The sequence below is a fragment of the Ciconia boyciana genome, chromosome 3, assembly GCF_034638445.1.
Source record: "Ciconia boyciana chromosome 3, ASM3463844v1, whole genome shotgun sequence".
Taxonomy (NCBI): domain Eukaryota; kingdom Metazoa; phylum Chordata; class Aves; order Ciconiiformes; family Ciconiidae; genus Ciconia; species Ciconia boyciana.
This window is the reverse complement of record NC_132936.1, coordinates 52228748-52253659: the sequence shown is the minus strand read 5'-3', so window position 1 is coordinate 52253659 and position 24912 is coordinate 52228748. Positions and strand designations below refer to the sequence as shown.

The following is a 24912-nucleotide window of genomic DNA, read 5'->3' as shown; positions in this document are numbered from 1 at the left end:
GCTGTCAAGGAATACAAAATACCAAGGCGCTCTCAAGGCGTACAGTTTTTGAGAGGATTGGGAGGTTGCAGTGTGCACACCATCTTGTACCTGCTGTGTGCTAAAACTGGGAAGACGACCACAAATGCATACTCTGCGGCTATTGTAATGCCTGAAAACCACACCAGGCTTTAGCGCCAGCAGCACAGCTACACCTAGAACGGGAAAATGCAAATGGACCATCAAAGATGGTTCGTTACATGCTGCTTGCCTCTCCTACCTTTATTACACTATCTCTTTATTCTTCACAGATGAATATATTCAAAAGAATGGAATTTAAATATTATAGTCAAACTTTGTGTCAGATATGGCAAAAAGCATGTATTGCTCCTCCAGAAATATAGAGTAATCTTAAACATTGTCTTTCATGCCTTTTCTCAGTACTCTTTTTACTTGATTCTAGTGGACAGATTAGCAGCTGTAAGCATTTTCCTTGTAGCATATAGATTTAGGAACTCCAGTAGGGAATTGCTGATTATCAATATTCACCAGGGTTGCAATTTCAATGTATTTTTTTTTTCATTGATATTTTGTAATGTATTGCACTACTTCCATGTTACTTTTAAATCACCACCAAAAGTGACAACTTTAATTAGGTTTTCTAAATATACAGAAGACAGGGAGGCATTTGGGAGCCAAGCACGTTGTATTTTTTCCGTATCAGGCTCCAGGTGATCAATCTGATTCAATCTATGCCAGCAAATGGAACAATACTTTATACATAACTCAACACTCATGCAATTATTAAAGTATGGCATATGCACTGTTTTATCCTCAGTGAACTGACCTTGTATGTGTAATTATTCAAGGAGTACTGGTAGGCTGAAACTCCTATGGAGAATGAAATGATCTCTCGAGTGAAGCTGGTATTTCCTCTTACTGTAAAACATGACTATTTGACAGGTCGCATGCTTTGGAGTTTACACAAGTGAAGGCTGGCCTGAGTCTGTGAAAGCCAGCAGAACCTTCCTGGCATCCTGTGCAAAAATCTCAAAAACTCAACACCAAAACAAAGAGCTACCACAAATGTCATCCCAGAACTACATACGGCTCTGTCACTTTCTCCCCTCTGGTAGCTGCAGCTGTGTGCACATTAAAAGGATCCTATTTCAGGGTCACATCTGAGTCTCTCTGGAAAGGAATGAGAGTGAGAGAACAAAAAGTCAGTGGGCTTTGCAAGTGGAAGCAAAACTCACAAGGAGGGGAAACGACCAATGAAAGTGCTGGGGAATAACTGCTCCTAAGGGCACAAGTATCAATCTGAAGAGAATCATAGAACAGGGCTTAAGCTGTTGGACTGGCATCAAAGAACCACTGGCTCAGAAATGACAGAGCCCTAATCCGATGTCTGTGCCTCCTGAATCCACAAGAAAAGAACCCCAAGTCATTATTCTCCAGGTGTACATTTTAGTATTGTATTTCAATGTAACCTTCAAACACACTGAAACAAATTAAATACATTTTGGAGGAAAACCAACACATTTCTGATAAATATTTTATTTGTCCATATAGTTTAATGTTAAAGATGATCATTAGCACTTTAGAGTCAAAAAGAGCACCGTGCTAGTCTTCAGAGCCAACGCAGCCCATTCTTTTTGTCTTTATACTTATTTTACACACTTTTTCCTCAGCTCCTGAAAGAGAATTACATGCATCTATTCAGAAGTTCTAACATGGTTGACAACTGAACCTTATTATCACAAGAACAGAATAAAGTAGGTAGATGCAAATCTCTGGAGTCCTTTGTACAATTGAACTTGTTATATGAGTGATGAGCGTATTTTCTTTTTAAATTAACCCTTTACATACATTAGGCAGCAGATCTACTCAGACTGTTGAAAGTTTATCGTTTGGGCAGTGTTAAGCTGGAGTCTTGGCTTGTGCGTTATTTTTTTTTTTAAACAAACCTAGTAAACAGTTGACTTTAGCACCCTGAAGTATTCTTAGCAGCTGCTAAGCTGCTACACTGATGGTAGATCATACAAGCTATCACCTCAATATTAATACCCAAGCATATGAAGTACTGCACATGGCTTAAAGCCCTATAAGCAGCTAGGAGAAACAAGCAACAGTTATACATGCTAAAAGATTCAAGGGGATGCCATGACAGGACTGTCATGGCACACATTTAGAGACACACTGAAAAGCCTGGCATTGTATTACAGAGAATGGACTGAGATGTCATTCATCTCTGAAAACTTTGTAAAAACAAACCCGTTTAATCCTCTTTTCCTGAGAAGTGTCTGAATTGCTGAAGTGTGAACATATTTTCTCTTAGAGCTGTAAAATTATTACAGTTCCTGTATTTTGCAGCAACATTAGAAGTTGAAAAAGAAAGCATCATAATTTGCCTTATCTGTGGTTGTGGTACACTTTCAAGAGCAACATTTATGAATTACCAGTATCTATGAACAACAGAAGTATAAGGATTGTGATGCATGCATTTGCCTCATTAAGATAGTGACTCCAGCTCTACATTTTTCCAAAGCAAGCATTTATTTCCTTAAAATTATTTTTCATATTAGACAACAGAATTCAGTACAGTTTTTTTTCCCCAGAGAAAAAAAAAACGTTGACAGTTGCAATGAAGTATTATCTAAAGTGACATTTCATTCTCACCTCTCCTAAAATACATTAATTTATCTCAAAACAGTATTAGTCAATTAACAAAAGAGAATGGACACCAACATTTTTTGGTAGCTTGAGGTACCATGTTCTCTCACTGACTGCATACAAGTCACTCCCTGAAACACGCAGACTTGTATCACAAGAAACTTCTGTCTTTCCCCTTTATCCACTGCATCTTTTCTTTCATTGAACTACTGATGAAAGTGCAACTTACTGCATAAAATATGCAAACATATTCAGAATATGTTTGCAGCATGCAGCCAAGAATCTGGGGTAGCTGCCTGCAAGCAATTTACTATGAACACAAACATGTTCTCTACATCTAGTACGTGCAGTTGTCTGACAGCCCTAAAAGAGTTATTTGGTTATTCCAGAAAATCCTGAAATATGGTCTGTACAAGCTTATGGAATAACATGATTTGTCAAGGATGCTTCTGACACCATCAGTATTCTGCAAGGCAAAGGACTAGAAAGCACTGTTGGGAATTTTAGCTTGTAATTGCAAATAATGGGGGGGGGGGGTCCGTTTTTTTTTTTAATTTGAGAAATGTTTTAATCACAAGCCCAAATTAAACAACCTATTGCAGGTAGCTGCTGCCTCTCCACTTCCTACCTAGCACTGGGCATGATGTTCAGTCTTGCCTAACCCAGCTACTGCTCCCTCTTACATGACCATCCCAGTTGATCCAGCCTCTATACCTCACTTACCGATACTGATTTCTTGGGAAGCTGTGGGCTTGAACCTGAAAGCATCTTGCAGGAGCACAAATACGGGGATGGAAAGAGTATGCTGCAAAAAGGATAACGCCTGTCATACAGAAAAACAACAGGATAGTTTTCCACCCTCTAAGAGTCTAAACCCAGTAAAGTGGAGAGCATTCCTTCATTTGCAGATGCAGTCAGTAAGTGGTTCACCTCAGATTCCTACTAGAAACCCATGATAATTAGTCACAAGCCATTTTCACCCTGCACGTGGCACAGATTCTGTAGCTACTAGCACCAGTGAGATTAGTTTTGACACAAATTAGGGTTACAAAGTTTGTTAGTCTAGATGCAAATTTTGATTTTGAAATAAGCCACACATTTTTTACTTTTGCTTAAGAAAGCAGTAAATTACAAGCAGTCATTTTAGCACTCAGTTTGATAAAAATCTCAAGAAATACCAGAAAACATTCTGTTGTAAAAAAAGATTGTTTGCCATCATGGAACAAAGAGGAAGAAAAGTATTATCTTCTGATTCTTATGTACAAATCACTTCAACTTTACTAGCAAACATAACAATGTAAGAAATTAATATAAAACCTAATGATGCACTATTTTCTTTGCCATAAATTGCTACATACTCTTCAGTGATTGTAGGTGCTCTGATTATTCACTTAGTCTCTTAAGATACACTTTCTCTTTCAGCTGAAGAGCAGATATTAAATCACTTTTTCCTGTAAAGCACAATACTGTAAATGTATAATAGTAAAGCATAATAAATAGAAAAGTTAGATAATAAATTTATTACTGCAAAATACCAAACTAGGTTTCCTTTCTAAAATTATGTTTATGACCTATTAGTACAGTAGACTTGGCAGGAGAATCTGGCTTGTATTTACATGTATCTGTTTCTAATGTACTCTCTGTACATGAGGAAGTCATCTTTTCCCAGTGGCTGCATGTTTCCTCTTCCAGCCTGAATGTGCGCATGAAAAATCTCTATTGATTTCCTATCAACTCTTGGAGGCTGGACTTCGTAAATATTGTCTTGAGAAAAGGAGGAGATGGGTATTCTGGAAAAAAAAACAAACACACAGAATATTTGGAACTTTAGGTAAAAGTTTTCCACAGAGAGAGAAGAGTGTTTCTTTTCCTTGAAATAAATATGAGAGTCAATGAAAGGGCAACTTCCCGCTAAATAATTCATCTACCTAGATTTTTATCACTACTGCAGACCTGATAAGACACAACTTTCCAAGTAGGGTAATTAGGTAAGTTGTCACCATTCACATTACAGAATACTTTCTCACTTCCCTCCACTCTGTCCTCATTTCTTCATCCTTCCTCAGATCTGTGACAGTCAGTAAGTACCCAAGCTGAAACAGATCTGTGCCATGCATTATAGCAGATAACAGGAAAACTTTATTGAGCTATCCACTTAGTAGCAATTATAACAAGCAAGTGATTATACTCTGAACCAACAAATAGAAAAGATTTATGAGAAAAACATGTAGTTTGAAAGTTTACAAGAACCTGAGTATGTCAGACCTTTTCTAAGCACTGTTGTAAATCAGACTCACTCGTAAGGTAGAAACCGGTCTTTTAACTGCAAGTCTTGAAAACTGCATAGCCAACAGGTCAAGTAAAGCGATTGTTTCCCTCTATTCACGGCTTGAGCTACCACATTTGGAGAACTGTGCCCACTCTTGGGCTCTCCAGTACAAGACAGGCAATGAAACACTTGGATGAATCCAGCAAAGGTCACCAAGATGATTAGAGAGCTGGAGCACATGGCATACAAAGAGAGGCTGCAAGCGCTGGGTTTTTCCAGCCCAGAGAAGAGAAGCTAAGGGGGACCTTATTGCTGTCAGCAACTGCCTAATGGGAGGGTATAGATAGTGTAAAGCCAGGCTCTTTGTGGAGTGAGTGATTAAAAGACAAATTTCAAAAAGGGAATACAAATTGCAACATGGGACATTCTGATTAGATACAAGGGAACTTTTTTCCACTGTGAGGGTGGTTGAACATTGGAATGGGTTGCCCAGAGAAGCTGTGGAACCTCCCTCCTTAAGGATAATCAAAATGCAAGAAGAGTACAGGGCCCTGAGCAACCTTATCTAATTTGGTCCTACTCTGAAGAGGGGACTGGATCAGATGACTCCCAGGGTCCCTTCCAATTTATAATATTCTACGGTTCTAAGCCAAACACTTCAGTAGTAATGTGTTCTCCACAATCAACTGCAAGATAGCAACAAAACTATTTATATTCAATACATAATAAATTAATAAACAGTAAAAGTATTGTGTAGTAAATCACTTTCATTTTAAAGCACTGTAGCTATTGTGAAAGCTGTATTCATAAACATAAAATGTACATTTCCCAGCAATATTTTAGTAATTTATTTATAAAATACTCCCAGAGTTGAACACTATAGATGTTTAACCTGTGTGACAGCAGATCAGTTTGGATTCCACAACAGAACATTCAATGACTAACACATTGCCATCTGAAGGTAACCTATGCATTAACTTCTCCCTCTATCAATACTGTCTGAGATTTAGAGGAAATCAAAGCTTGAAACAAACCCCAAGGAAAAACGATCTGACAGAACTATGATTATCTAGAACAGTGGATGCAATGCACCTTTAAATGCTAAACAGGAGAAATAAATTATTTCTGAGTTATGAAAAAAATGACATACGTTTTAAAGAATTCTCTAAATCATCAGTTTCATGTTTTTAGCTCCTATTTCAGCTGGAAAAGCTAATTTACTTTCTAGCTAGCTACTAAAATACTGCTGCTTTATAAATACTCTATATAAACAAAGCTGCACAAGTATTCCATACAACACAGATTTCAATTCTACAGACTCACTTTCCTACCACCACATACACTGAACACTTGTCTAAATCAGATCTTTCCTTCTAGGTTGAACCAAAATTTCACGGGCCCAATTAGCCTGTCTCACGGAGTAGCTAGCAGCTATTTTTGAGGACAGATTATTAAAACAGAACAGGTACTTAACAATGCTTTCTCCAGTATATCCTCCCATATTTGAGCAACCAGGATTTAGGATCCACCTAAGGAAAAATTTGAAACTAGGCTACTGTTTCATGAAAAGTAGTTTCCATAGGTTTTCACTGTTTTTTCTAGTATTTGACACTTATAGAATGCTGTGGGAATAAGTTCCATTACTTATGTTTGATGTGACATTCCTTTCATTTGTTATCACGGGCCTTGGTTGCTCATAATTCTTACATTGGGAGAAATGGTGAAGTCATTCTCCGTTTGCCTCCTCCACATCACTATCATACAACCAAGTGTACTTCACCTCTCCTCATACACTAGTTATTTTCTGATCAACCTTGTAACCTTGCCATTTATGCTGAGTTCCAAGGTCTTCTCCATCCTCTTTTATAATGCAGTGAGGACCAAAACTGTGTTTAATACCTGAGATTTTTTTAAACTAGCTTTTAATCTGTCATGTACTATTTTAGCTACTGAAGACAAATTTTCTAAATACTTTACATAATAGCATATTGGAATAGTAGCCAGTGCCAGTAGCTGAAAAACAGTCAGAATGCTATTGTTAAATATTGTATGAGCATATGCACATACTTTTGGGCTCAAAACTTCTCAGGCAAGAAACTACAGCAGCAACTTACTGTCACAGCTCACTATTTCCAAAAGCGAACATTGACCAGCCCAAATACAATGAAGATTCATAGATATTATCATCGTTGCCATGTTCCACAGAAGCCACAGTCATGACTCACTATCTAGGTGCTCTTCAAGAGACAAGAAGTTATTTTTGTGTGTATAATCTCCTTGTTTGAAAAAACAAGGAACAATGCCTTTGAAGAACTGCAACACTCAAACGATGGCAGAGCCCATCTATAAATGAAATGCACTAATATTCTAATTGCATTAAGAGCATAAACTAATGTTTGACACTGTTTCTAAACCAGGATCGCTATTAAAACTGCCAAAAAACTTGCTCCCTTATTTTGTAGCCTTTTATTTTATTAAAATATGTTGGATTTTGGATGTTTCATCATGTGACGGTTTGTTAGTCTAATAAAATGACTGCAGTGTGTTATGTAATATAGTATGCCTAATATTCCACTGCAACTGGAATATGGTATATAAAATATTTCCATATTAAAGTCATATTTTTCAATTTCGTTATTTAAATTTGTGTTTTTCCATTTTACATAGCAATAAATTCAGTTGATTATACTTTGACTGCAATGATAGAATTACTTATATTAGGTATACTATTGAATTTGAGACAATAAAATTACTGGTCACCCACAGAGTTTAGCTGCATACTTAAAACCAATTTACATTTTACCAGGATGTAGACAGAGTTTGCTAGGTTATGTCATAGAAACATTGGGCCATTCTAGAATTAGAGAAAAAAGTAAAGCTAAAGAGTTTGCAAAAAGCAAAGCCTTACTGCATAGAATTTATTTTTCATTTTCCTTATTTTAGATTGTATTAAAATTCCTGTTTAGGCTTCCTAGTCTCAGAAATCTGTGGCGCTACAGTGAATGTAAACAAATACTAAAAATGTAAGCAAGTTACCTGCCTGTATGATTAGGATAAAATTTCCACTATGCTTACCATTTTTATGCTTTTTTTAAACAACACAAAACTCTTATTTCAAAAGAGTTGAAACTCTTCTGAAGAGTCCAACCTCTGCTATTACGCTCTCACCAAATCAGTGTTTTATTTCAGTTTTTGTTGGTAAACTGTATGAATACTATTATGGAAATTCTATTACACTTAACCTTTTCTTTCTATTTTTTCCCCAGAGTGATAGTTTCTTCTCATTATCACTATCATATTCTTCTAGTTTATTATAAAACATTAAGGGGGGGTGTTTTCAGAACTGGTACTGAACATTAGTCTATCTAAATTTATATCTAGATGCTTTAAAAGTAAATAGCTTTTCAAAGCACCTGCAGCTTCTGCAGATACTTATTTATCTAGTTTAAAGCATTCAAGCTGAGACTCTAGCAATGGTATTTGACACTAGCACACTGTACTAACTTACCAATATCACCATCTAACACCAAAAAATGTCACTTACTCAAATGTTGCTGGCCTGTCTAGTCCACTAGCAAGTGAACAATTAAGTAAAAAAACAAAACAAAGCCATAACACCAATTTGATGCCTTCTCTGTTTATGGAATTTGTTTCTAAAGACATGACATTTCTGAAGCACTAATGAGTCAAGAGTCATTTCCTTAGGCACAATGGAAACTGGACAGCAAAGTGTATTTCATTTTGAGCATTTAGTAACTAAATCTCAATTTTCCACCTACTTGCTTCAATGTGATAAAAATATAGTGAAAGAACTGCCTGTTCATGCATACCAATTTTGATTAAAAACCCTGTATTAAGCTGTAACTATTTGTAGAATGCTTGTATTATCCAGTCATTTAAAGTCATTTCTCTAACACTATTCGTGTAAAAATCTAATCTGCTTAATAAGTTTAATATCTTACAATAGAGTCATGAAGGAGAGCACATTATTTATGACTTGGCTATCTGATCTCCCTAGAGACCTGTAGCTCTATGGCCTCCCAGTGAAAATTATAGATAGGAACATAAACACCACGTCATGAAGGACAGCACCCTTGGCATGCAAAGTACAGTTATCTTCATCCCACTTGTGAACAGGTTTCATGGTGTCATGGTTTCACCATGAGTAGCATTCTCTCTGCAGTAAAAGAAGATACATCTAAAATCTTCAGTTACAACAAAGATGTTCTGTCCTTTGAAGGAAAAGTGCATGGTGATGTGCTTAGCTCTCAGAAATACAGCAGTCACCAGAAAGCCACCACATTTGTTTCAACATTGATTAGTTCTCCTCAAGTCTCTAAAGTATATCTAAAGAAGGAGACAAAATGCACTCTGTTGCCTTGTTTGAATCCTAAGCAAATATATCTGACCTACAAAATTCTGGCAAATCCAGAGTTTTTGTTTGTTCCCCCCCACCATAAATGGTATCCCTTTAAATTGCTTGCTGTGCTCTTGAAAGAGCCTTCAACAGAATTTTCCTTCCTTAGACACCAACACCTCCATACAACAAAGTTTCAATCACATTCTTTGTGAGTGGAGAGGACTGAAAAACAGGAAACTGTCTCTGTCCAATAATACTACAACTGGTATCTTACAGAACTGACCAGCAGCAAAACCTGGACTGCATCCAGGTTCCACAACAATCCCCTGAAACTCCAACGGAATGTACAGTTTCAAAAGTTAGAGAAAGAAGACACTCCCTTTACACAGGTATACATCTAAATGAGCATTTTACAATCCAAATTAGAAGCAGCTTCTCTACAGTGCAGACAGAGGAATATGAGAGAAGGTCAGAACATCTGATACAGAAATGTGATCTCAGAGGAAAGATAAATCTTTTAAATAGGAATTATTTACGCTGACCACAAACTGATTCAAAATTTAAAGATCAAACACACAAAGGAACCTAGGGGTAGTACAGGGCAAAACAAGACAAGTATCAAAAGAAGTGACCAAAGAAAAAAGAAAGAGGAATATTGTGTTTATTTTTGGAAAGGAAAAGCTTAGGCTTACTTTTTCACATAGGATTACTTGAGGAAGATGGTTCTCTTAAATTGATGAACAGAAATGTATCACTTCACAGAGAAGACAGAGGGACAGGTTGCAGAAGGGTCCTGAGAATTTTCATTAAAAAGTCTAAAAGTAGATGAGCTAAGGTGGCATATAGTTTAGTACTTTCTGGTTTTTTTTGCTAGAGACTGTTAATACTACAAAATCCCAAATTCAACAAAACCATAATATACAGTGTAGAAATAACTAGATTTACTGTCATATTTCACAGGAATTTGTTACGGTCACATTTTTAGAGGATATGATTTCAATGCTGCTGACATTAGGATCAAAATGAGACTTCATAGGCAAAAGTGAGAAACACCAGCCCACTAACTGCAAAATAAAATTAAAAAACGAAGTTTCAAGCCACAGAAGTTCTGAAGCATTTTAACAGTGATCACTGTAGTAAAAGATACAATAGTTCTTTATTTAAAATTTGGAAAAAGGCAAATTTAATAACAGAACAGAATGTATTTTGACACATTAAAAAAAAAGAATCTAAGACCAGTTATAAAACTCAAAATGTTTTCTTCTAGTCTTGTGAGACTACTGCATTATCCTTTTAATACATGACATACAGAAATGCTAAACCAGGTGGACAGCAGAGACAGACAAACTAAATTTGTGTGTTGCAGTGACAACAAGGTCCCTGTCAAGTCAGAATTGTTCTCAACTATTGCTTTATAGGTCAAAGTATTTTTTTCAGGTTAAAAAAAGCCTTTGTGTTTTGAAAAACAATGGCTAAATTTCATCAATTCACGTATCGTTCTGAAGGTATGCATGCTACTGTTGCAGGCTTTTTTTAACATCAATGGATGGTATGAGATTTGATATGTAGATTTTTATTCAGGATTCAGGGTAGATAGGGAGGAAATATGGAGAACCCAGAGATCAAGTGTGAACATTCAGGTATTAAACATGTATTTTTTTTTAATTTGAAACAGACTTAAATAAATGAAAAATATGATCTATATCAGTATAAGGCAGACAAATGATAACAGTTTTATTGTTAAAATAATATTGAGCATCTAAGTTGACAACGCTACCAAAAATGCTAGGCATGTGAGCTTTTTCATCCCAAAAGCTCAGAGCTCAGTATTGACATAACACATGAATGGCAAAAAGGTAATTCTTCCTACATACATGGGGATCTGAATCACAAGGAGTTCAAATCATTTTCCCACGTTCCCTGGAAAAAGCTCATGCTCTGCTCCCTGATCTGCCAAAAGGGTGCTACGCAAGGTGACTGAGCCAATATAACAAACAGCCACCAACCACATAAGAAAGTTCTGCTGCGTTTGACCCTGTGGCTCTGTCTCTTCTGTGCTGGCCCTGGTGATAACTGGGACCTTCACTGGTCTAAATAATCTCACTAACCTACCAGGAAAATATTTGCTTTTTTGCTGAATTAGTTTGCTGCAGACTGATGAGCTGAACTGATTTATGGAGCACTGTAACAAGTAGCAAAGCTTGCACAAGTAACTGAAAAAGTATGTGATAAGGAAGGAGGGAAAGAGCAGGACCTCCCCCTTTTGGTGGCAATGAGCTGTTAGAACTGACTCAGCTATTTTGTTAACTTCTCCCATCAAATCCAGTCATGCTGTGACTTAAACCATAATACCAAACCATTTCACCTGTCAAACTTCAGTAGAGCATTTTATAAACCATCACAACATGGACAAGCAGAATCTAGGTAGTCTTGATTTAAAAAAAAAAAAAAGATTACACATTTAATACCAAGGGAACTTTTGAAAACATGGACTATATGATACATCTCTGAAGACAGGGTATGTTTTTCAAATATTTAGGGAGAACATAGCCCTGGACCATGCGGCAGATATCACTCACTAAACTGTTCTCCTGCTTGAGCATCATCAGTGCCCCACAAAACCGAACAGGAGAATAAATACCTATGGATGAATTAAAGTTGGTGCACAAGCATTGTTGGGATATTGCACAGGCCACAATGGGCACAGGCACAGCACTCTTCTCCAGAAGTGCTGCAGTGAATCAAAACACTCAATTCCCTGTTCGGGAGGGAATCAAATTTCTCGTACTCCTAGATGTAAGAAGTACATTTGGAAAGTGACTGAGACTATATTTTTCGACAGTGTTATTTATACCACACCGCAATGAGTACTAGGGAACTAGGAACAGGTGCACTGCATCAGCCAACAGTAATTATACTACAGTACTCAAAGTCTCTCTTCACATACATGATAATAGATTGTGCTAAAAGTAGTCCAGCTCTGTTTAGCTATAAAATTCTACTCTTTTTTCCTTCATGGAATGTCTGTGAACAAAAAGAGGAACTTAAATATCCTTCCACAGTCTCCACTCCTCTTCAGAATTGTTTCACTGCATCACTGTAGTCCCTGTTCAAGTACCCATTCTTTGCTTCTAATCTATACTTAACAGTTTCTAAATTTAAGCCAGAAGCTTCTCTTCAGTATTTCTACAACGTATATTTGAGTTCATAAATATCACTGAAGTGAAATTGTAAAAATAAGAAATATTTATTTTTGTATTGGCTTTATGCATTTGATAAAAATGGCCACAAGGTTCAAGGTTGTGAGGTGTTTTGGTTTGTGTGTGGTGTTTTTGGTTTGTTTTGGTTTTTTTTTTTTTTTTTGTTAAGATCAAAAAGGGGTATTAAAAAAATGTTTTCTTGAAAAGTGTGGAAATGACAGCAACTAACTTAAGCCTAAATTATATCTCACTGCTGATGAAAAAAAGTTTTAGATTGAGTACTTAATTTTACTATGAAAAGGACTGGGATTTAATTGCATTTGTATCTAGAAGGAAATACTGGAGAATCAAATTTGCCAGATTTTTTTCAATTTAAAATGCATCTAACATGAAATTAATACAAGTTACCATAATTTTTCAATTTCTTAAAGTGCTCCTTGAGAAACAATGAAATATACAGTCCAACAAGTGCAAGATGTGACTCAGCTGCTATTACTGAAAACCCTCTCTCTTGACCTAAACTTGAATATAGTATGTTCATGCTATTTTATCTATAAAAAGTTAGTATTCTCCAAGGAAATTCCTGATTCAGAGCAGCAATTCAAACTCAGTAAGAGAAAACTTCCTTGTTTCAGAATTGAACAATATGCCTTCAAAGAATGGCTACATTTATGACTTTTCTGAAAGAACAACCTGTCAGTGTCCAAAGAGTATTTAAACATTTTTTAAAAGTTGCAGAACAAAAGCTGAAGAAAAAATTTAAGCTGTATAAAGATAAACTTTCAGAAAAAAAAATTACCAACTATAAGATACCCTGTTTCCTCTTAGATCTGCACAGAAGAGTATGTTTGGTAGAACTGGCAGAGAAAGACGATCTACATGACTTCAAGAGGAGGAGTGACAGGAGGCACAGATTTGTGTGCTCTATGACTTTTACACTTCTGCTATTCGGAAACACATGGATATTACACTGGGAAAGGGGAAAAATGAACATCTGACTACCCAAAACCCACCAGAATTATAGGTATAGACTCTCTTTAATGCGTTCATTTTACAGCAGCATAGCATGGAGAATAATTTACTCTAAGGGGGCAAGAAAGGAATTATTATCTCCTACACTGTCAAACATGCTGGGAGCTTCTGCAATTACACAAAAGGAATCACCTTTGTTCATAGCAAAAATATTCCTATTATTATGAAATATTTTCTTAACCATTTCCCTTCAAAACATTCAGCATTATTCCTTCATTTTTAAAAACAGTTTTACAGTTTGCCAACCTAACTTACTATTTTAATACCCATCAGATATATTTTATTATAAAGCTACAGGCACATTCACCTACAAAGTGTAAGCTTATTAATGCTGAACCATGCACAGTGGCATCATCACTTTAAATGTATATAATACCAAACAACTAAGCACTGATATTAGGCAGTATTGTCTCATACACAATATTAAATCCGTTTCATGTTATTCTGCTCCCTCAGCACCACTGAGACACCCCCAGTCTCTATCTCTACTTGGGTAAGTGCTATGTTCAAGGCTCCCTCACTTCATTAGCATAGAGGGAATGGAGTAGAGCCAGTGCAGGAAACAAAGCTGAGGCTTCTGTAAATCAATGGATTGCAGTAAAGGTCTGCAGTTCTGTGGAGTGGACATGCTGTTGGGTAAGAGATCATGTATCCCAGAGACAAAAGTAAACAAAAACCTGCCTTGGTGAAACTTTAAGCTGCCTATAGTACAGGAAGATGTCAACTAGGAAGTTAGGAGTTGATCATCTAAATTCCAAGACTTGCTTCAATAATAGTATATTTGGATAACATCATGATCCTTTTTTATACTAGTACTAAGAAAAGATTCAAATGATCTGGCCTATCACTAGAGGCCATTCTTGTACAGCAATAATGAATCCATAATCACAAACAGTTAAATTCCTTATTTCAGTATAAATTAAACGTGCGCATATTGTAATTTTAATGTTAGAGTTATTTTTCATAGTAACGGAAAGTTATTCTAGTCACAACAGAATACAGAGAAGTTATTCCACATGGCAGATATCCCTGGAGAGCAATCCTCCTACCATCCCACCACAATTGGTTTTGTCGAATATGGCTCCCATACTAATCTTTTGGGAAAGTATTCAAGCGTTTCACTGATAAAAAGCACTTGGAACTTGATCTTCCCTTACAACCTACCATCAACTACTTACCTGTTTGGAACAAGAGGCAAAATGTACCTACTGTAACAAACGAACTGATTAAAAAAATTGCCTCATCAGCTCAAAGTATCACTGACAAATGCACAGAACCAGTATGTAACAAAGAGCAGACAACCAAAAAAACCCAAGGAGATACTTCTGAGGAAAATGTAGCAGACTAACTGTTAAAATAACATCTATGCAAGATTCAAGATGCTCTTTTCTTCAGTTAAAAAACTCTGCATACTGATTAAAGCTAGTATAGATCCTCTGACTTCAGTGACACAGATGGACATCGAGCGTACAAAACAAAGCAGGAATCAATTCCCACTTTACCTTACTCTCTCCAGCACCTGGCCACTCACCAGAAAAATAAAAATATAAAAATATCCCATTTGACCTCTCAAGACTCCTCAAATGTCCACTAAAACAAATACAGGGCACTCATAGCCTTCTCAGAACAAATAAATTCAGATAACTGCACACAAGACTGAGTTGCAACTTCGAATGTTTTTTAAATGATGAATATGCAGGTCAACCAATCCCTTTTAAACTACATCTTGCAAAAGCAATCACAGCAAGAAGAAACTGCCTTTTAAACTCAGTAGCTTCATCACTGTGTTGTGGTAACTCATGACTGCTAAGAATTTTGAATACAAAAATCTTGGCACTACAAAAAAACCCAAAAAACAAAACACACCCAAACAAAAACCAACCAACAAACAAAAAACAGCCAACAAACAAAAAACCTCCCCAAAACCAACCCAGCAACAGCAACAAAACACAACCAAAACACCCCCAACCAAAAAACAAACCACAAAAAACAATGCACTTCTTAAGTTACAAGGGAGAAGTAGGAACTTAATTCTTCATGCTATGCATTGAATCCCCTTATGCAGTAAAAGCAACTGAAGTATGACTCTCAAACAATTTAACATCAGATTTACCTGATGATTTTTCAGGTCTAATGAAAAAAGCAAAAAGAAATAGGCTAAAGGGAAAAAGAAAAGGAGTACTTACAAATTTATAACCCTATCCAAGTGGTGTTTTGAGCAAAATTGCTGGCTGCTCTTGTCTTGTTTATGCTGACTCTGTCCCAGCTGAACAAACCTGGGAAAAGCAGTTAGATAGAATACGTCAAAGAAAGTAAAAGAACTATGCCCCAAAATTCAGCAAATGAAAGAAAATGGCACCAAAAAATGAGTCTTTAAGTCATGTTATAGAAGTCACTGATCATGAACTACCTCTCTGGTAAACAAGAGAGATTTTTAAAAACTTTGCAGGGAGTGCATGTGAGAACTCAGCAGCTTCTTTTAGCTTGAAAGAGATTTGCCTGTTAATTGGTGTCGCCTGCTATGTCATGGGATAGAAACAGATCTCTGCTCCTATGAAGTAGGCAGCTCGCTACAGTCAACTTCCTATGCCTTTTTCAAAGCAATCAGTCAGATGAATAGCCTATGGGAAGAGTCAACAGAAGAGACAGAAAGGCTCTCAAGTTTCAGATTTAAGTCAGTCCTCAGCCAAATTCAATCTATTTTTTTCAGCTGAAACACTGTCAGTCCAGCTCACTTATTTCCAAGCACAACCTTTTGGGAGAATTACCCAATCTCCAAATATTTGCTGGAAGACACTGAAGATGCAAAATACTGTTATGGCTTTTTTCCTGGCAATGAATTGGAGCAAAATTTAAAAAAATAGTTAACCACTAATCCTATTCACTCAGCCTAAGAGGAAAAGTCAGAGGGTTTCAAGTATATGTATATGTAGTTAGCTCACACTTGAACTCAATTTGTTCACTCTCCAACACATCTATGCTATTGAAAACAGAAGTAAATGTTAGTTGTGATGTTAACACTTTTAATTTTCTGACGTGGCGGGGTTTTTTTTAATAGTTCACTTCCATTTAGCTTAAAAATAGACTTACTGGTCTATTTCAGAAATATTTACTACATTTTAACAGGGGACAACTAACAGTCCAAAAGCAATTGCATGGAAGAGCGTACAGAAGACAAAGGAACAATACATTCCTAAACAACTTGTTGTGACTTTTCTTTCTGCTCCGTTCAGATTCTGTACTGTAGAAACAAAAGCCTCAGAAACATGCAACATCACTTTGGATGTTGAGGGAATAAATACTCACATTTCTAAATAAGAGAATCATAAGTAGAAATAAAGATAATTAAGGTCTTCTAGTGCAGGAGCTTGCTACTGAAACAAGCTTAAAAAAAATAAAAGCAAACTAAAGGTGTATTTTTATTAATTGCTTCAAATTATCCAATATTCTGAAACAAACAAGGCCTAAATTAACACAAGCAAGTTACCAGACATCAGTAAGACACCACGCACCATTGATCTGCAGTATACATCCTCAAATTGAGACCTCCTGTCCCTTCCAACCTCAACCAATCTGTGATTCTGTGATTTCTATTTTGATGAGAATTAACACAAATTATCTCAGCCATCAGTGAAAATGGGCTGAACAGATTCAAATTACTTTTCATTTGCATATATACTTAATATAGATCAGCTGACAAAGTAACTTAACCTGAGGTACTTTAAATCTGTGAGTCCCTGATGCTAATAAAGAAAAAAAAAACGTAACGTCTGCAACAATGTCAAGTAGAGTCAGGATCTTACATCTCCATTTCCCTTATTAAAATAATAGAAAAAGTCTTGAAGTGAGAACTACAATCATACTGTGAAATAAATTGCTGCTATTCTCAAACAATGTACATTGTAATAAAGGATGTCAGTAAAATCTACACTTTCCACATAAATCAGCACATCGGACCATAAATAGCCCTATGTCTTGTTGCCTAAAAGAGGTAAGGAATTTGTAATTGTTGTATTTTTAAAACCTGCATTGCCTGAGGGAAATGAAATAAATGCAAGCTTTTTTTTGTCTTGAAAAGGATATGAATAGGGAGCTTCAAAGCCCCCATGGAGTTCACCGTACTACTGTAACAATAGACTGAATGTTAGTCCAGCCTTAAAAAACAATAAAATGGGAAGTAGCTGCAATTCTGGATATTATCACAGAGCTGTTCACCTGCACAAAGTGACCTATAGTAGATACCAGCTTGCACTGGGCCATTTGCAGAACAATAACTATCTGGTATACCAAAGGGTAATTGTCAAATTGGCATCCATTTTCTAGTGGTTAAAATAAAGAACCAAAGGTAGAGCCATAGGTGAAGTTAAAAATTTCAGAGACAATGAGAAACATCCTCCTCAACCCTATTCAAGTATACCATCTTCAAATTACACAGCATGTAGGAAAGTAGGTAGAAACGGGAATTCCAAAGAACTAAAGACTGCAAGAGAAGCAGCTACCCCTAAAGAAAAATTAACAGAAAAAGACTTTTAAATAAAAAGAAAAAAATGCTTTGAGAGGATTCATGAACTAAGTCAGGATTAATCATCACATATCACCAAATGAGAAGATATCACAGTGAATTAATGCGTCCCTCACAAATTGAAAAGGTTTCAAATATAACAAGGTAATCACTGCTATTACACATTAGAAAATAAAAACAAACGCACACAAGCCCATTTCAATGCATGCCTCAAGTATCCACTTCAATATACACATAGTGTTTTTCTGAGATGACATGTGGTTCTCTTACACCCCTTTTCTCAAACTCCATTAATTCTACATTCTAAGCAGGTGTTTGAAACATTGGTTTATTAAGCAAATATAATGGATTTGCTCTCCTGGTGTCTTGCATAAGCAATCACTCTCTTGGCAACAGCATTATAAGCCTTTAGGAACTAAGAGGGTCTTCAATTTGGATCTAAATTTCTCCAACTGACCTCCAGTACTGAATTCCCATTAGTCTGACTAGTTTTCAAAGAAAAAGACTGCAGTTCAGGAAAGAACCTCCTCCACCAGGGAACTGAATAAGTAACTCTCCGGTTCAGTTCTAGTTCATCTATAAATTATTCTAGTTCAGTTTTGGTTTGAGTTAAAAAAATTTCAAAAGGTTCAAATTAATTTCTGATTTAAGAAAATAAAATATTTTAATCAGTTTCTTTTTGGCTTCAAAGTTATTCTGTGATATTGAGGAGAGAATTTGAGAACAATAGTGTAAGTACACATTTTTTAACAATGGCAACACATAGCCAGCACTCTATATGGGGTTATGGCAATTCAGAAACAGCATTCCTGATACAATGGGAGTCACTGCCTTTGGTTGGAGAAGCATACCATTAATTTGCTGATTGCTCCTGGGGAGCTGACAGTTCATGGCTCCTGCAGGAGTGGTGACAACTGTCTTGTAGAGGATAAAAGTCCAAGTTACCCTTGAATAAAAGCAGAAGTTTTTACGTAGTTGGAGCTGGGAGGCGATACCTTGATGCTTGCCCACTAACTCGTACCTCCAACTGCTGACAGTAAGCCAGCGGCTCCCAGCTCCTAAGGAGAGCCTGCAGGTGCTGTGCAGCATGCTGCCTCACATTGTAGCAGTTTACCTCAAAGTGCAGGAACAGAGTGGGAACTTGCTAGACCACCTAAGGAGCTCTATTTTGTCTTGCACTATGCTGTACCTTACTCATTTCCTCTATGTATGGTTTGAATTCACAAAACCATTTATTAAGAACAAGTGGCAGTGTGATGCTGTTCAAAATGCAGTGTGTAAGAGCACATTACACACACTATGCTTAGTGCTCTGCATATATATACACACACACACACATAAACCCACACACCACATATGAAACTCCACACACTTCATGAAACTCCAATAACAGCAAGGGCCAAATTGACTTCTCCCTCTCCTGAAACTTACAGTACAAATATCTGTCACTTAGATATCCATGCTTCTACAGTGTGAGTTATTCTGACCGCTTTTCTCAACTTTTCTCCTCATAGTCTATACCAGATTTAGTAACAGTCTCAAGGTCTCCCTATAAAAGCCACAATTTTTTATTTCAAGCTCAAAAGGCCAAGAAGTTTAAAGAAAAAGGCTGAATATTATTCAGAAAAGTAGTTTTCCTTGAACATCAGAAGTCACACAACTATTTAAATTTGAGTAAAAGGTAACAGTTAACACATATCCCTATGACTAAGACATTATGTTAAAAAACCAGACATTTTTATAGAAGAGGCTATTTCACTTATGACTGATTTGAATTAGCGTAATTCAACATTTGAAAACTGCAAAAATCACAGACTACATAGCTCAGAACCATGGCACCACTTCTAATATGGAATTTGCTTATTATTTTCTAGGACTATATTAAGTGACAGGTATTTCTATTGAAGCATCTTTCATTTGATTTAAGTTCCAGATCTTGCATTGAGACATCTGCGTAACTTCCACTGAAATCAGAGTTGACAGAGACATCTGAAAACAGTTTGATTTTAAAAAACAGAACAGTATATATATCCAAATATCTCAAAAATTTATAATTTAAATAAGCTTAATCAAAGGCAGAACTTTGACAAGCTCTATTTAACTAGCTCCAATTATCTTTTACTGATTACCACTGGAAATTTATCTCACCTAGCATATATTGTGAGATCATCTTCTGAAGGAACATCTGAAAGATTGACTCCATACACATCTTTTGTTGATTGCACTACATTCTGGAACACAAGAAGAAAGATTCAGACTGAGGAACTGTAACAACATTCAAAGAGAAGTTTGCTTTCAAGCAAGGAATTCTTTCTAAACCTGAAAATAATTTCAAAAGCACAGGCAAAACCAAACAAGTTTCTCATATACATAGTAATCTTAGCTTGTGCATGTTTTTTTTAAATAAAAATCATTTATTAAAAGTATTATTCAAGACATTTGTTCAACAAATAAAGGAAAGGATTCTTGAAAGATAACATCAGCTAAAACAACATATTAGGAGAATAAATTATATTTATAGGACATATAACGATGTCGCTATTAAATTCTGTGTTGAAACTTAATATAGAATAAATCATATTCGTTCAGAACATGCTCCCACATTTGCTTTCACATTTCTTGCTGTCAATTCTGAAATAATTACAAACTTCAGGTTGAACAAAACTATTTTTATTTTATACATTACACAATCATGTCAGTCAACTATAACAAGGATCCTATGTGCGTGCAATATTTCACTATATCTAATGATTCAGTGTTAAACTGAGGGGGTTTACTGACAAGACACATGTGACTGCAAGTAAGACAACTATAAAAATAGTTTTCCTTTAGTTCAAAAAGATCCAAAGTCAAAGAACAACTTCAGAAAGATATGTCCTGACCAGAAGTATAAAAGCATTTTATTATTAACTTCTGTGAGATGTGAATAGAAAGGAACTAGCTATTTGGGTGTGTCCATCCCCCCCATAACAATACAATTTTTCTCTACTGTACAGTTGCTGATGTAAAAAATACCAAAATTCAAATCCCTGACCAAACATCCAATCATTCTGGAATAACCATATTTACTCAAGAATGTACCTAAAAATATAATCTTGAAAATATCAACTCTTCTACACACAAAAATACCTCACACTACTGTTTTTCACCCAAACTTCTAATATTTTTGAACAATACTATACACAATCCATTTTCACAAATGAGAAAACAGTAAAGTGCAGGCTGACACTGGTTAGAGTGCTATTAAGTTGTCAGTTTAGCTAATAGAGACATAAAATGGAATATCTGTAAGCTTAGGCTTTCAAGTGCATTCTTCATTAAAATTTTTAAGTTAAGCTTAACTTGAGGGGAAAAAAAAAAGTATATGAAACATTTCTACGGTTTACCAGTTCTAGAAAATAGACGCTTATTTAATCAACTAGATAGATTATCACCTTTTCCAGTCATAGTTGTTTTGTTTCTTGTTACATTATTCAGTTTAGCCATGAAGTTTTTAAACCCTCCGTTACAGGTCTTCTTTTTAAACTTTTTAACTACATGTGTAAACACAACAAATAATTGTCATTGCCAGAAAAATAATCCCAAAACATTTCTTGAAAAGCCTATATTTGATGGTCTGCTTAGCCTGGTAATGGAAAAACAACACTTCACAAGCTAAATGAAGATCAGCTGGTGAACATGTTAAAATCTAAAGTCTAATGCAGTCTTTAAGATTACTAATTTTTATGTTTGGTTTCTGAACAAAGTTTCCATAAACATCATGCCCTCAAAAATAATGTATCTAAGAGAAGCTTTGTACTTTTGAAGAGAATAAACAAATTTACAATGGCAGGCAGACATTAACAATAACCCAAGGTAATTGCTAACGTAGCAATTCAGCATAACTGAACAGGTAATCCTTTTCAGTAATGCAACTTTAATAAAAAATGACACAAATTAACAACGCAAATTATGACTAAAATTCAACGCATGAAAAGGTGCTAATAAAGTGGAAAATATCTCTTCATGTGCATTACTAAAAGAATCAGAATAGCTCACCCAATTGTAAGCCATTAAAATTCAATACTATCTTAAATGGTACTTTGTGGTTACATGTATCTTTCATTTAAGCATCTTAAAAATCTAAAAAAAGGTCTCTTAGGTCTGAGTGTTGAAGTTTGTTCAATACACAGATAGAAAAACTGACATGAGGTAACTTGTGCAATGGTAAGAATCAAGAATAAAATTTCAGGTTGGATTTCTGTTGTTAAAAAAACATCTAGGAAAAATCAGACTTGCTGGAAAACAGGTACTCTATTATTCAGAGATAATGGAAAAATTTCAGATAAAATATCTTGCATAAATAGAAATAAATGCACTTGCATTGGCATAAGAATTAATCCAAATTGTCCAAAATTAATAACCACATGAATTCATAATTATTTTTAATGAAAATGCTTCATTAAGGTTAGGAAGAAGACAGTCTTGTACAGAAGGCTGAAAATCCATTATCTGAGAATGCACAATCCTAGGCTAAAGACTGAATGCAATGAAAATTTGAATTGTAGCAGGGAAAAAAAGGCAGTTTTATTATCTGTTGCCTATTAGGCACTACATTTTATAGTGACTAAGGCCATAAATACAGACGTTTCTTCAAAAGTGATAATGTGTACAAGCACAACACTATAACCATTTAAATTAGCTGAGACCAAAAAAACCCACACCCACCAAAAAACCACCCCCCCCCAAAAAAAAAACAAAACCCAGCATAAGTATTTTCCAAATTTGTATAGTCTCCATTAGCATATCCTTTTGCTAAGACATTTTCAGTGGTACCCAAAATGGATCTCTACAATAAAGAATCTGAAGAAATGTCACATGAATTAACAAAATAGTTATTTCCATAATACTTCATACAAATTAATATTTTCATTAAATTGGCACCCAAGGGATTTGAACAGAATTGGAGTTATGCTAGCAAAAAAAGATTAATAGCCCACAGCTGAGAATACACATTCTTTTCATATGACTGTGCATACATGATTTAACTATTATCCTGCCATTATATTCAACCTTAGTAGTAGTAATAGCATAGGACCAATGTGACGACATTATCATGCACATTTTTGAGTTAGTTTAATTTCATTTTTTTTTAAATGTCAGACCATATAATTATGAAACAGCAGTTTAAAACTCTTCACATAAATCAGTTGAAATATAGCCAGACTGAACATTAATTCAGTTATATCCACCTGAGCAAGTGGCATCATTCAAAAGGTTGTAATTGAAAGAGGTGGTGCTCAGGACCTCAGATCCATACTACATGTCTTTCAAGGGGGTTTGCTCCAGATTAGCTCCCATGTACTAAACATTGATTAGGTAGGTAGATCAGGTACATTCCTGGAGAAGCATCTCCCAGTTTAGTTGCATCCAAAAAGGAATCCCATTTGCATGCTCCAAGACCACCTCGTGATGTGAGCCAGAGCATGGTAAGGGACAATGATCAGAAGTGCACTACTGCTCTGAACTAACACACTAACAGAGATACATTTTATGCTTTATGTAACGGACTACACCTGACCTGAGTACCTTTCAAATGCCATAGGTTTCTAACAGTAATTTTCATTTTTTGAAAAATGTTATTTTCTGCTGTGTTTCACTATTACATGACAAGAATAGCAGCAAAGTTTTAGAAGCAGTTTTGCTAATATCTACACAAAGAAATTACACTTGGAGACCTTTTTCACTTAATTTCTCAGTGCTTTACTTCTGACTGTTCTATAACATTTACTGGGGTTTTTTTTAAGGAAATGTGAATTTTAAGTCCATGATTAAGCCTTCTTGCTTGCCACAATAATTTCTTACCTCTGTGATTTTTGTATTGTCTCCTGTATCAGTCACCTTTACTGGAGTTGAACGTTGAGAAACAGCACCTTCATCTTCTTTGTCTGTCCCAGAATCATCTTCAGAACTACTTGACACTGCTTCCTCACTTGGGGGTGGAGGGGCACTAGCAGCTGTTTTGCGCTGTAGCACGGTTTCTTCTCTATTACTTTTGTTCCTATTATGAAAGGCAGTGTGTATTTTTTAAATCAGTGCGATACTAACAACAAGTATTTAAAATTCCTAATTTTGACTACAATCCTCCTGGGGAAATTAGTTCTATCCTCTGGAGCAACTTGTTGCTCATCTTTTGAATTCCCAATTTATATACTTTTCTTCAATCTCTTCTTATTCCAGAGCATTTAAAGAAAGCTCAAAGGATTATGTCAGCTTTTCTCCACCAATTCTCTGATTCTTTACTTAAATCCCTCCCCCAGACTGAATGAATAAAAAGGAATAAAAATTCTTTGAGACATAACATCTTTGGTTTTGATCTGGGAAAAAGTTTAACTTTCTGATTAACAACATTATCCACTCCACTAGCTTTCCTAATCTTAGGCCCAAAAATCTTAATCATAACGTCACTTTTTTCCCTTCCTCTTCCATACCTCTCCCCTCATTTTACTTCTTTAATCAGGAACATCTCTTTATGCAGCATGTATTTCTCAATCTAGAAATTCTAGTCAATATAAAGAGGTGTCTTATTTGTAAGAATTCTTCAAGATACAGCATCTATATTTTACTAGGCTAACACTGGGTTTACCTGTACAAGCTCTGAAAGGTATACATTACTTTACCCATCAGAAATTGTACCGCCCTTACATCCTCTACATCCTTTTCTACTGGCCATAGAAGGGTATGTGGTTGCACTTTCCTCTCAGCCACTGTCACAATCTTTCATTATGACAAATGTGCAAGGCTAAGATACCACCTCTACCAAGGGCTAAATAAGGGTAAGGTGGAAGACTGAGGCCACCTTTTACCCCGCTACACATAAGATAAGCATAGTCTACCC

The 24912-nt window shown here is 35.8% G+C and overlaps 1 protein-coding gene across 6 annotated transcripts in view; it reads right to left on the bottom strand.

Annotated features, from left to right (window-relative positions):
- Positions 1-752: 752 nt before the first annotated feature.
- The window catches only part of FIG4 (FIG4 phosphoinositide 5-phosphatase), a 73852-nt gene continuing 49692 nt past the window's right edge, over positions 753-24912 (bottom strand). For 3 of the 6 annotated variants that reach the window (XM_072855644.1, XM_072855648.1, XM_072855649.1), the window contains 6 exons: positions 23880-24075; positions 20184-20266; positions 15700-15789; positions 4269-4442; positions 3376-3457; positions 753-1170 (listed from right to left, as the gene is read on the bottom strand). In XM_072855644.1, the coding sequence (XP_072711745.1) occupies positions 1144-1170; positions 3376-3457; positions 4269-4442; positions 15700-15789; positions 20184-20266; positions 23880-24075 (652 nt within the window). In that variant the 3' untranslated portion in view covers positions 753-1143. The other 3 variants (XM_072855645.1, XM_072855646.1, XM_072855647.1) reach the window with 3 other exon arrangements.